This window comes from Taudactylus pleione, unplaced genomic scaffold (assembly GCF_031769625.1).
Source record: "Taudactylus pleione unplaced genomic scaffold, aTauple2 ptg000372l, whole genome shotgun sequence".
Lineage (NCBI taxonomy): Eukaryota > Metazoa > Chordata > Amphibia > Anura > Myobatrachidae > Taudactylus > Taudactylus pleione.
The window spans coordinates 16,322,182-16,336,342 of record NW_028284773.1 but is presented as its reverse complement, the minus strand read 5'-3'; the positions used below and the strand labels follow the sequence as shown (position 1 = coordinate 16,336,342).

Sequence of the window (14,161 nt, the reverse complement as noted above, 5' to 3'; positions counted from 1 at the left end):
GCCCTGTGCAAAAGAACAGTTGGGGGGGGGTCGCCTCAGGAAGGAGAGGGCTTATCCGTGGGAGACCACTTCTCTTACCCAAGCATCTGATGTGGTCTGATGCCAAACCTGGGCGAGGTCGTCCCGTCAGGCTGCAGGCTTGTCTTCAGACTTGGCAGGGGGACGTCTAGTAACCCAGGCTTGTATGGACCTAGGCTTGGAAGCCTCGGCTGATGTCTGTTGCCATGGAAAGGACTGATCCTTGACCTTGCGGACGAAAGGATAACGTCCTAGGTTTAGCATTACATGTAGAGCGCAGGAATGTCGTTTTGGAAGCTGCCAAAGTAGTCACAATTTTATCTAAATCTGGACCAAATAAGATGTCTCCTGAATAAGGTAGAGACTCCAGAGCCCGCTTTGAGTCCAAATCTGCTTTCCAGGAACAGAGCCAAACAATACGGTGGGCCACTGCTGCAGTGGCGGATATCCTGGAGGCCAGGAGAGCCGTGTCCATAGCTGCTTCACCTAAAAAGGAGGCTGCATCCCTAATGTGAGATATGAAGGATAGCTGTTCCCTTGAAGCATCAGTGGGAAATGTCTCTTCTAGGGCCTTTGCCCAACTCTTAATGGCTTTCGCCACCCAGGCCATAGCCCTAGCAGGATGAGTAATAGCTCCTGTAAGAGAGTAAATGAATCCATAACAAGCTTCTATATGTCTATCTGTAGTCTCCTTTAAGGAGGTTGCAGTATGAATGGGTAATGTGGCATTTTTAACCAGATGTGTTACATGAGAATCCACCGCTAGGGGAACTTCCCATTTAGTGCAATCAGCAGCTGGAAGTGGGTAAAAAGAACTGAATCGCTATGGAATTTGAAACCTTTTACCAGGCATTTTCCATGCTTCACTCATGTGATCAGATAGCTGGTCTGATTGAGGGAATTCTGGTAAAACTACCATTTGTCTTTTAAAAAGTGCATTCTTTTTCTTAGAAGCAGGTTCATCCTCTTCTATTTGTAAAATAGGTTTTACCGCTCTCACAAGAGCAGGTATATTTAGTTTAGAGGGTGGCTCCTCTTCTCCTGAGACAGAAAGTGAGAGAGGTCTGCGTCTGCGGCTTCCCCAGATGATATGTCAGAGTTAGATAACTGAGTGGACTGGTCAGATAACAGGGCACATTTACTACATTTAGTAGGTAAAGGCTTTTCCTTTTGCAGCATTTGCTGAAAACCATAGAGATATTAGCCAAGCTCTGTACTCAGGGCCGATGCAAGGTTTCTTGGCACCCTAGGCAAAACGTCTGCCTACTGCCTCCCCTTCCCCAAGATCAACTTTCCAGCACCTCAGGCGAAAGTGTGGAGATGGAGTCTTAGCAGTTCCACAGCCATTGCTGTCAAATTGAAAAATGCCCCCAGAAATAAAAAGGGAAAAAAACACTATGTGCTCCACTTGTGAGGACCCCTAGGCAGGTTGTAGTGTTGAGTGGGACACAGGCAGGACCTCTCTCACTCTCACTCCCCCCTCACCCTCAGACATGGTGTATTATAGAGAGGACACAAACAGGAGAATATATATATATATATATATATATATACATACACACACACATATATCTGTATATATATGTATATATATATATATATATACAGTCAGGTCCATAAATATTGGGACATTGACAGAATTTTCATATTTTGGCCTCTATTCACCACCACAATGGCTTTGAAATGAAACAAACAAGATGTGCTTTAACTGCAGACTTTCAAATTTAATTTGAGGGTAATTACACCCAAATCAGGTGAACGCTGTAGGAATTACAATGGTTTCTATATGTGCCTCCCACTTTTTAAGGGGCCAAAAGTATTGGGTCAAACTAAACAATCCTAAATCTAACTCTCACTTTTTAATACTTTGTTGCAAATCCTTTGCAGGCAATTACAGCCTGAAGTCTGGAACGCATAGACATCACCAGACGCTGGGTTTCATCCCTGGTGATGCTCTGCCAGGCCTCTACTGCAAATGTCTTCAGTTCCTGCTTGTTCTTGGGGGATTTTCCCTTCAGTTTTGTCTTCATCAAGTGAAATGCATGCTCAATCGGATTCATATCAGGGGATTGACTTGGCCATTGCATGACATTATACTTTTTAGCCTTAAAAAACTCTTTGGTTGCTTTTGCAGTATGCTTCGGGTCACTGTCCATCTGCACTGTGAAGCGCCGTCCAATGAGTTCTGAAGCATTTGACTGAATATGAGCATATAATATTGCCTGAAACACTTCAGAATTCATTCTGCTGCTTTTGTCAGCAGTCACATCATCAATAAATACAAGGGAACCAGTTCCATTGGCAGCCATACATGCCCACGCCATGACACTACCACCACCATGCTTCACTGATGAGATGGTATGTTTTGGATCATGAGCAGTTCCTTTTCTTCTCCATACTCTTCTCTTCCCATCACTCTGGTACAAGTTGATCTTTGTCTCATCTGTCCATAGGATGTTGTTCCAGAACTATAATGGCTTTTTTAGATGTTGTTTGGCAAACTCTAGTCTGGTCTTCCTGTTTTTTTGTTGCTCACCAATGGTTTACATCTTGTGGTGAACCCTCTATATTCACTCTTGTGAAGTCTTCTCTTGATTGTTGACTTTGACACATATACACCTACCTCCTGGAGAGTGTTCTTGATTTGGCCAACTGTTGTGAAGGGGTTTTTCTTCACCAGGGAAAAATTTTTTCTGTCATCCACAACAGTTGTTTTCCGTGGTCTTCCGGGTCTTTTGGTGTTGCTGAGCTCTCCGGTGCGTTCTTTCTTTTTAAGAATGTTCCAAACAGTTGATTTGGCCATGCCTAATGTTTTTGCTATCTCTCTGATGGGTTTGTTTTGATTTTTCAGCCTAATGATGGCTTGCTTCACTGATAGTGACAGCTCTTTGGATCTCATATTGAGAGTCGACAGCAACTGATTCCAAATGCAAATGTCACACCTAGAATCAACTCCAGACCTTTTACCTGCTTAATTGATAATGAAATAACGAGGGAATAGCCCACACCTGTCCATGAAATAGCTTTTGAGTTGATAGTCCCATTACTTTTGGCCCCTTAAAAAGTGGGAGGCACATATAGAAACCATTGTATTTCCTACACCGTTCACCTGATTTGGATGTAATTACCCTCAAATTAAATCTGAAAGTCTGCAGTTAAAGCACATTTGTTTCACTTCAAAGCCATTATGGTGGTGAATAGAGGCCAAAATATGAAAATTCTGTCAATGTCCCAATATTTATGGACCTGACTGTATACACACACCCATATATATATATATATATATACATATATATATATATATATATATATATATATATAGTGATAGGGGCACTAGAAAAGTTAGGGATGGCGTGTATATGTGTCCCAGATTCCTGTAATATGTACTTTAACCCCCAGGAAAAGTCTGTTTACAAACAGATCTGAGTGTCTGCTTTTGGTAAAAGCCGGAGAATGGGTCCTGGGGGTGGGGATGTGAGAGAGAAGGGAGGGCTACATCCAGAGGGCCGTTTCAGGTGTTAGTCCTTTCAGCTTGAGAGCAGGCTAATTAGGGTTTACACCTGGAAGTGGCTCAATATAGCTGTGTAAGAGTTTTGATGCTGTGTCTCACACACCCTGGGGAGAAAAGACACTGAGGTTTTGTTCTGAGATACTGTGACATTGGTATGTACTATGTTTGTGGTAAGGCAGTAGGCTCTGCCACATGTAGAGAGGGAGTTACCTGTCTAGTTAGTGCCCAGACGGCCTAGGGTTTATTTTTATGTTTTGTTAGTTTGATTATTGGAACGCTTGCCGTTTGGGGGCTGCCCCACTGACATCATTGCTGATGTCAGTGGGGAGCTTCCTGCAGGAAGCTCCCTGCGGCTTACGAGTGCCCAGACCCAACCTTAGGGTCTGGTCGTAAGCCCCGATGGTCGCGATGGTCCTGACCATCGTGACCATCACCCATGTCGGTCACTAGAGCTGTGGGTGTTAACACACACCTTAGCGATCGACAAGGAGGCAGTCGTTCAGGATGCAAGCGGCCGCCCTGATTCAGTGCGACCGCTTGCAACTAACGACCGCCTCTGAATGAGGTCCATAGTCCTCAAAGAAATGTTATATGCAAAGGAAAAAATAAATAAAATAAATATATCTCAATAAGCAGAATGAAGATCATAAATCTATAGCAATAAACGAAGTGCAGCTCCCAAATAAGGTGTAGATAATAAGATAGGGGTGCTTACATGTGTGCTTACATGGAACAAGTGTAATATTTTCTTATAAGGGTATCTTTAAAAATACCCCGTTGTCACTAGCAACACCTCAGTGTATGAATAAACCTATAATGCTTACACTTCAGCTTACATGTAAAAACATTTTGCAGGCACATCAAGGTTTCTTTAATCCCATAGAGATGAAAACCGAAAAACTCCACATATCCTGACATTTTGCCGACATTCCTATGTGACTGGATCATGCAGCCCACCAAGAAACTCTGCATTCTGGCCAGACCAAATTGCAATATATATAGCACCTATCCTTGTGTATCAATGCCTGTTTCCCTATAGATTGTAAGCTTGCAAGCAGGGCCCTCTTACCTCTATGTCTGTCTGTTATTACCCTGTTTTGTTCTATCAATGTTTCCAATTGTAAAGCGCAACGGAATATGCTGCGCTATATAAGAAACTGTTAATAAATAAATAAATAAATAAATATTGTCCTCAGAGAAATGTCGTATGCAAAAACAAATTATATATATGTGAATGAACAGAATAATAATCAGAGATTTCTAGCAATGAATGAAGTGCTGCTTCCAAATAGCTGTAGGTGATTAGGCAGGGGTGCTCACATTTGTGCTTACATGGAATAGGTGTGGTATTTTCTTATAAAGGTATCTTTAGAAATCCCCCATTGTCACTAGCTACAGTATTGGAATTAATTCTGGATTAATTATTTATGCAGAAAATTCATATTCTGCAATACCAAATCAATACTTTAATGTTTTTATTTTAATCTATGATGTTTCAACTTAATATTTTAACATGATTTGTCAGAGAGAGAGAGGAAACAGAAAGAAGGGGATAGAGAGATAGAGGCCCTGATTCAGAGCCGGACGCTCTGAAAGAGCGCTCGCTCTGAATCAGGGCGTCTTTTTTTTTTATTAATGGAGCGGCCTCCTGGCCGCTCGCATTGCTGTGGGTTGCCACTCACAGTTAATGCGAGTGGCCAAGACCATCGCGACCATCGGGCTTGCGACGAGACCCTTGTGGTAGGGTCTCGTGGCCACAAGCCCCAGAGAGCTTTCGGCTCAAACAGAGCCGAAAGCTCTCCCACTGACATCACTTGTGATGTCAGTGGGGCCGCCCCCAAACGGTAGGCGTTCCCATGGGAACGCCTCTGTCTGGCCAGCCACCCCCCCCTGACCCGCCCACCATAGGGGGCGTGCTGTCACACAACATCGACAGCACGCCCCCTTTGGTGCGAGACCGGAGCGACGGATTGCCCATCGCTATCCGGGTCTCGGGCATGCGCACGATGGAGCTGGCTCCATCATGCGCATACGCTCTGGGCCACCATTGACCCGGTTGCGAGCACTCAGCGCTTGCGACCGGGTCTGAATCAGGCCCAGAGTGGGAGAAAGAAAAGAGAGAAAGTTTTGAAATACACTTACCAGCCACTGTCAGTGGTGAAGATGCAGGCTGTCACCAGTCACTGCAGGCAGCATGCTGACAGGATCTGGGAGCAGGTCCCACACAGCATCCATGCAGGCTCATGTGCTTTGTTCAGCACTCAATTCATCCAGACTGTGGCAGCCTTTGCAATCAATCCTCAAAACTAGTTGCAGCTCTGGTCAAAGTGTAAATAACGACTAAAATGGCTATGAATACCTCGAAACAGGTTGACTGGTAGCCTGGGAAGAGAGGCAAAGCTATGATGCTTCGTGAGGAAGGGTATACCTATGAAGATATTGCAAAAAGGTTGGGCGGGGGGCAACGAAGTCAGGTGTAAGGAAACTCTGTATAAGGTTTGAGCGCAGTGGATCGACGAAATCGGCAGCAAGAACTGGGGGACACCCACTCTTACAAAACAAAATGAGCGCAGAATCTGTCGCCTGGCCCTGCAGGACCGTCAAAGGTCTGCAAAAGCCATCAACAACATAATGAAAACATCTGGTGTCCGAACCATACGAAAAAAAACTTTGTGACAATGGTTTGCGAGCTAGGTCCCCAAGAATGAAGCCGTATCTAAAGCAGAAACAGGCAGAAACGTATAGATTGGGCTCTGGCATACAATGAGTGGACAGAAGAAGACTGGGACAAGATTATTTGGAGCGAGTAGACCAAAATCAGCATCTTCGGGAGTGATGGAGTGAAATTTGTTTGGCGTCGGCCTGGGGAAGATCTTTTGCTCGAGTGCACCACGGCAACTATGAAGCACCCAGTGACTGTGATGGTGTGGGGCAGCATGGCCAGCCATTGTGTGGGACGTTTGGCTGTCATTGATGGCAATATCAATGCCAAAAAGTATCAAGAAGCAGTGCTGGAGGCGAAACTGTTGCCCACAATCGAGGATTTGTTCGAAATTGACCCACGGAAGTGTATCTTTTAGCAGGATGGAGCGCCATGCCACACCGCCAACAGTTCCATGAAGTGGTTCGGTGATCACCAAATCACTGTCTTGCCTTGGCCAGGAAATAGTCCGGATTTAAATCCGATAGAAAATCTTTGGTCAAGGCTTAAAGCAGGGGTCAGGGAACTTTTTTACCCTTTACCCCAAAATATATTTAGATACGCCGACGTTACCCCCTTGATTTGAAAGGAAGGAAATCATAGAGTAGTGCCCCCATATAATGCCCCTGTAGCAGTGCCCCCATATAATGCCCCTTTAGTAGTGTCCCAATATAATGCCCCTGTAGTAGTGCCCCCATATAATGCCCCTATAGTAGTGCCCCCATATAATGCCCTCACATAATGCCCCTGTAGCAGTGCCCCATATAGTGCCCCTGTAGTAAAGCCCCCATATAATGCCCCTGTAGCAGTGCCCCATATAATGCCCCTTTAGTAGTGCCCCCATATAATGCCCAATATAGTGCCCCTGTAGTAGAGCCCCCATATAATGCCCCTGTAGCAGTGCCCCCATATAATGCCCCTTTAGTAGTGCCCCTGTAGTAGTGCCCCCATATAATGCCCCTTTAGTAATGCCCCATATAGTGCCCCTGTAGTAGTGCCCCCATATAGTGTCCCTGTAGTGCTGGTTGTACAAAGAAAAGCAAAAAACACTTACCTTTATCCCCGCTCCTGCATCCGCCACCGTCCTGTCCGCCCGGCTGCTCCTCGGAACTATGGGAGAGACGTCATGACGTCTCTCCCATAGTGCGCATTGGGGAGAGCCGGAAGCTTGAGTTCAGAAGAGAACTCCAGCCTCCGGCTAACGCGGCGTTGCATGAAAGGAGCTGGGCGCCCGCTGGTAATAACATCTCAGCGGGCGTCCGGCTTAGAGCCTCCCTATGGCGCCGGGCTGGAGGTCACTGGTGCCGCACCCGGCGCCAGTGATCTCCATTCCTGGGGGTAATGGACGGACAGCCGGGCATGCAATGATTAATATACATGCCCGGCTGTCCGTCCATTACCCCCAGGAATTTCATTTTTACTCCATTTGGGGTAATTTACCCCTGTCCCCCGACGAGTGGCTTAAAGTGATGGTATCACGAAAAAATCCAAGTAACAAGAAAGAGCTGGTCGAAACCATTATCCAGGCCTGGTACCACATGATTTCAGCTGAAGATCTGGGTCGTCTGGTTCACTCGATGCCTTGACTAATCAAAGCTGTTCTTAACACAGAGGATATCCAATGAAATATCAATTTTGTGTGTTGCTGAAAATGCTTATTTTTTCCGTAATAACAGCATACCCGTAAAACTGTGGTTTTACTGAAGTTTTCACTGGAAATTTGACAAATGACAACTTAAAAATAAATAGAAATGATTATACTAACATATACTTCGATTGGAATATATATTATAACTGATTATAATGCAAAAATAATGACTAAACGCAAAATTTGCAATGTTTCCTAAAAGTGCCCAGAATTAATTCCACTAGTGTACACCTCAGTGTATGAAAAAACATACAATGCTTACACTGCAGCTTACATGAACAAGCATTTTGCAGGCACATCAAAGATTCTTTAACTCCATATCCATAGAGATAAAAATAGAAAACTCCTCGTGGTGCAGTAAAAAAAACTTTAATAAAAATTCAGATAAAAAAAAAAAGGGGGGAATGAGAGCCCCCGTACCAGATAACATGCAATGATCCAGAAGTACCAGCAAAGCCGTCTATTTACTGCTTAGTAAATAGACCCCACAGTTGACAGCCGATCACATGACCTTTATGTGTGATACAAGTGGGTCACATGGTTTGTACAACTTTATTAATTGCACACATAGGCCCTGATTCAGAGCCGGACGCTCTGACCAGAGCGCTCGCTCTGAATCAGGGCCCTCCTCCATTAATATGGAGCGTCCTCCTGGACGCTCGTATAGCTGTGGGTCACCACCCACAGCATATACGAGTGTGCAAAAAGATGGTCGCGATGGTCTTGACCATCGCGACCATCGGACTTGCGAGGGAAACCCTGCGGTCGGGTTTCCCAGCCGCAAGGCCAGGGGTGATTTTGGCTCTATCAGAGCCAAAATCACTCCCACTGACATCACTAGTGATGTCAGTGGGGCTGGCTTCAGACGGTAGGCGTTCCCATGGGAACGCCTCCGTCTGGCAGGCACGCCCCCGGTACGCCCACCAAAGGGGGCGTGCTGTCAATCAACATCGACAGCACGCCCCCTTTGGTGCGAGACCCGGAGCGATGGAAAGTCCTTCGCTCGCCGGGTCTCGCGCATGCGCACGACGGAGCTCCCTCCGTCGTGTGCATGCGCAGTGGGGACCATCGACCCACTTGCAAGAGTACTGCCGCTCGCGAGTGGGTCTGAATGACCCCCATAGTGACACCCACCCGATATTATCAGTGCCGCTGTCTGCTCCTCTCACTACACATGGCCCCGTATCCCATTAGTTTCGCATCCGCGATACTTTTTTGCATGCCGGACCTTTCGCCTATATCGCGTATTTTTGCTGCGGAAACCTTTCGCGCGCGTCTCTGTGATTCGCTGTATTCAATTCCAAAACACTACCCAGCGAATGCAAACCAGGCGAAAAGTGCTGCCAGAAATGGGGTAATCAGCCAGACACCCCCTAAATGATGCACTAACCATGGGGATCAATGTACATGCCCCCGATTAGGCCTAATAAAGCTATTTGGGGTACTTAAGGTGTATCAATATCTTCTAATTTGCGTCTTTGCACATGTGGTGCAGAATAGCATTAAGCAGTTTTATTTTTGAGAAAATAGTCCTGTCAAATTTGGGGTACTTGAAAATGGGTGTGAGCATGGTTTAAAGTCGCTAAAGTTAAGTTTAAAAAAACGCACCTGAAGTAAGCACCTGCAATCAAAAAAACACCTCACCACTACTTGCAGAACCCCCAAAAGTCTATTTTGCTAGTTTGTACACCCACTTTACACTTCTTTGCCCCCATTTTCTAAGGTTTTTTGGGGGTGTTCCTCTCTTTTTAGTTTTTTTTAACGCAGTTATCCTTTGGCGGGCTGTGACCAGGGTGCTGTGTGGTTTCCCCGCCTTTGCACCCCTAAATAGCGATTTTGCACTTTTTTTCGACGCCTATTCATAGGTGAATCTTTTTCACCTATTACATTGCATTGCGTTTTCGCGTACGTGAAAAGTGAATGCAATTGAATAGGGAGATAAGTTTCCGCCTGGCGAGAAGTCGCCATCAGCGATACTTTTTTGCGGGTTCCGACTTTTCGCCACTAATTGAATACGGCCCATGGTCTCTTGTGAGTGGGCAGTGGGGTGCTTAGTAGGCTCTGTGACCATTTGCTGTGGTAAATATAATTTTTACATATTGCCCGAATATCGTGGCATTTACACTTCCGGCGGATCATTTCCTGTCCAGGGGAATTTATACTCCCCTCTGTTCTAGTTACACTCCACCTTTAAAAGATACCCTATGGCGTCGAAACATGTTGGAGGAGTGATATAAGGGTCTGATCAGCCACAGTTACCACCAGAACGCCACCAGAAGAAGCTAATACCCGGGTTCCATCTGCTTTGCTGGTACTTCTGGATCATTGCATGTTATCTGGAACGGGGCTATCATTCTCCTTTTTATTTTATTTGAATTTTTATTAAAGTTTTTTTACTGCACCACGAGGAGTTTTCTGTTTTTATCTCTATGTATATGGAGTTAAAGAAACCTTGATGTGCCTGCCAAACGCTTGTTCATGTAAGCTGCAGTGTAAGCATTGTATGTTTTCTCATACACTGAGGTGTTGCTAGTGACAACAGGGATTTCTAAAGATACCTTTATAAGAAAATACCACACCTATTCCATGGAAGCACAAATTTGAGCACCCCTATCTTATCATCTACAGCTATTTGGAAGCAGCAATTCACATATATATAATTTGTTTTTGCATACAACATTGGATAATATGAGGAGTTTTTCGGTTTTCATATCTATGAATATGGGATTAAAGAAACCTTGATGCGACTGGAAAATGTTTTTACATGTAAGCTGAAGTGTAAGCATTATATGTTTACTCATACACTGAGGTGTTGCTAGTGACAACGGGATATTTCTAAAGATAACTTTCTAAGAAAATACTACGCCTGTTCCATGTAAGCACACATGTGAGCACCCCTATCTTATCATCTACACCTTATTTGGGAGCTGCACTTCGTTTATTGCTATAGATTTATGATCTTCATTCTGCTTATTTTATATATATATATATAACGACAGGCTTAATCCACGGCACTCAACCATCTGGGGTGCCCTTGGCATGTGACCACACCATCTACATAAAAAATATCACACAAACTCGGCACTCACATGCTTTTCAAACTGCAACTCCTTTGAACATAGGGAATGTTGGTTCCAAAATATTGCAATAATTTGTTAAGCTGGCCACCGCTTCACGGTCGTTCCCATCTGGCCAGTCCCTACACTGATTCTCAGATAAATAAACTTGATCTGCCACCTTTGGCTCAAGCTTGCATACATTTTAAAGATGAAACTGGGTCCTGCCTTAAAGAGACAGGACCACACCCAGGGCTATCAGTTAATAAGCACCTGGAAAAAGAAAAAAGTTTGTCTTACATTTGAAAAACAGGGTGCCCTAGCAAGTGTGACCACAAAATTTAAATAAGACAGAAGATCTTTTCGTGTGTACCCAGCTTTAGGCTGCTTAATGCAGCCCAGTTATAATGGTGGTCCAGCTCCTGCCGGACGGCAACGAAACAGACATGCCCTCAGGCTGTGGGCGGGGTATAGGGGGAAGGACCGGAGCATCCTGGGATTGAAAAGCTTTGCTGTTGGTGTCCGGTCCCCCAGGTCCCACCTACACTCCAATGTCTCCCTGTGGAGCCCTATGGACCCTGAAGAAGAAATATGTTTTAAAACTTTTAAAACTAGTGAAATATTTAATAAACTGTCCCAAAAAAAACTGATGCTAGCGCTTGTTGGATTTAAATTGCCATTTTTAAATGCTAATTTTTTTCTTTCAAAGTAAATTTTTAAATATAAGCTTCACGAAATACAGCAAATATTAAGCCACTGCCAGTTTTAAGCTGGGTACACATTAGACGATATTTTGAAAATGTTTGCAGATTCCGACGGATCGGAGCGACAAATCGTTCAATTCGTCAAGTGTGTACACACTATGCACGCTTCCGTGGAGTTGTCTGTAGCATCTTCAGGTCGCCCCTACATGCTGCTAAATCGTGCAGTGTGTACGCCCTACCGAACGACCAGGCGATATGTTAACATTATATAGTTAACTATTGAACAACGCACAAAGGGCCTGATTCAGGTTGGATCGCAAGGCCGCATTCGCACATAGCCAACCGATGTTTGCAGTCTGCGCATGCGTATAAGGCGCAGTGCGCGAACCAGGCACTGCGATCAGGAGTGCGACTGCAGGCAGTACGCAGACCCAGTACTTAGTAATTGACAGGAAGTGCCCTTTTTGGGTGGTGACGGAGGGGGGGGGGGGGTGTGGTTGTGCAAACGCAGGCGTGTCAGTGCGTTCGAACGCCGTTGCAGGGGCGTGCATAAATTATCCACGGCGAACCCATACGCAGCCTGAGTACTCACTGCGTGCAGGAAGTTTAGCAATTCCTGCAGGAGGGTCAGGTCAACCACTATTCTGCGTCTTGGTCTGATGGTTCTCGATTGTGCCAATGTTTTTGCAATCTTGCACAGTATAACAGATGTTAGTTAAGGTAAGGGGGCGTCTTTTTGAAGTGCTGGGCGTCTTCATAATATGGTGCGGTGGCAGTGCGTATACATTCATTAGCATATTTTCGCAGCTAGCGGGTGCGTGCGAACACAGCCTTGCGATCCAACCTAAATCAGGCCCATTATATTGTTTGGTAGATTGCATAGTGTGTATGCACTATATCGTTTGTCCAATGACCGCATTTCTCATAGGCGGCAATCCTTGGAAGGCAATGCATTCTGGGGCTTGGATGCGGTGGGTAACGCCATTTTCAGATGGTCTGTAGAAGCCTATGGGCTACTATCGGGAGAGTGCTGTGAGAGAGATCCAATCGGATCCCTCCCAGCACCCCTGCTGCGCATGTGTGCACAGAAGGACGCCAGAGGGACTTCTGAGTCAGAGACCTGGTAATCCCTCACTTGCAAAAAACTGCTCTTACCGAGAGAGTGGTCCTCTGCACATTCTTTCATGCATACCTGCGTAATGAACGCTGGCATGCATGCAACAGCGGCAGGATGCATCGCAGCCCATATGCGATGCATCATGGATCCCGCCCTGGGAGTTCAAGGGAAATCAAGACACCCATCGCATCGTTTGCTGATCGTCTAAGCAGACGAGGGCAGTAAGTGTCCCGCCAGCTTTTGTTGAACTACACATCCCAGCATACCTTGCAACCGTTTTACCATGGTCAAATAGCAAAACTGTGGCAGAGCATGCTGGGATGTGTAGTTCTACAACAGCTGGTTGGGTGCTTATTGCCCATCCCTAGTCTAATGTATACCCACCTGTAAATTTGGCTATTATTTCCCTACAGATTGTAAACTGGTGAGCAGGGCCCTTTTACCTCTATGTCTATTATTGTTTAGACTTGTTGTATTACTGTTTTGTTCCCAATTCTAAAGTGAAACAGAATATGCTGGTGCTATATAAGTAATTATTAATAAATAAATGTGTATGTGTGCATTTAATATTAAACAAAACATTTTTCCAGGTTTTATTTACCCAATGTTTGTGTATGTGTAGCCCATTAGCAGCAGAACAATGTGCTATACCCACTCCATACCTGAAATTAGTAGCATGATCCATGATGTACAGTGTCCTTCTGATGTGGAAGCAGGTCCAGGCAGACAGCATTGTTCTTCTGTGAGTTTCCAATTCACCTCTCACTACTATGACAGAAAGAACCCAGCTTCTCCTTTATTTGATCTGAAAACAGCATTTGCTCCCTAGAATATATACTATATCACCATGTCAGAAAGCTAAATAAATTATAAGCATAAGAAACTACAGAAACATAAAGTTATGTGACTATACTTAGTTTAATATGTCAGGCAGGGTTCATTACTGCACACTAGCAAACGTGAAAGGTCGCACAGGTGTTAGCTAGTGGAGGAACTGTCAGATATACTGTACACACAACCAGTTTTATTAATGAATCGTGATGCCGCCACGTTCTGACTCTCCTGCATGTACTAATGTAGATCGTCCTTGACAGAGCTGTCGGGACGAAACAATGGGGGAGTGCATGCCGTAGTAGGTGCATACATACAGTCATACATAGGGGTGCCTATCTGACCGGCATAATTCTACCTAAATACAAATGCAGCTTCCTGCATCTACAGATGATCTGATATAATTGTCAGTTAATATTAGGAAACACGGATATCTCTAACCAACCTTGACTGTTCCCAGGCTGCAGCTTCAACCTGCTGCTGACATTGGTGGGTACAGGGGGGTGGGTGTCGGTATGGGGAGGGCGGGGAGGTAGCGTAGCTGGCTGGCTCCCTCGGAAGTGATATAATATGCA

At 45.1% G+C, this 14,161-nt stretch overlaps 1 protein-coding gene across 2 annotated transcripts in view; it reads right to left on the bottom strand.

Moving 5' to 3' along the window:
* The window catches only part of BDH1 (3-hydroxybutyrate dehydrogenase 1), a 61,506-nt gene extending 47,373 nt beyond the window's left edge, over positions 1 to 14,133 (bottom strand). Inside the window, exons 1-2 of one of the 2 annotated variants that reach the window (XM_088444819.1) lie at positions 14,032 to 14,133; positions 13,418 to 13,523 (exon numbers count right to left, since the gene is read on the bottom strand). In XM_088444819.1, coding sequence (XP_088300945.1) covers positions 13,418 to 13,488 — 71 coding nt within the window. In that variant the 5' untranslated portion in view covers positions 13,489 to 13,523; positions 14,032 to 14,133. Of the gene's footprint in view, positions 1 to 13,417; positions 13,561 to 14,031 lie in introns of both variants that reach the window. The other variant, XM_088444820.1, reaches the window with a different exon arrangement.
* Between the last annotated feature and the right edge of the window lie 28 nt (positions 14,134 to 14,161).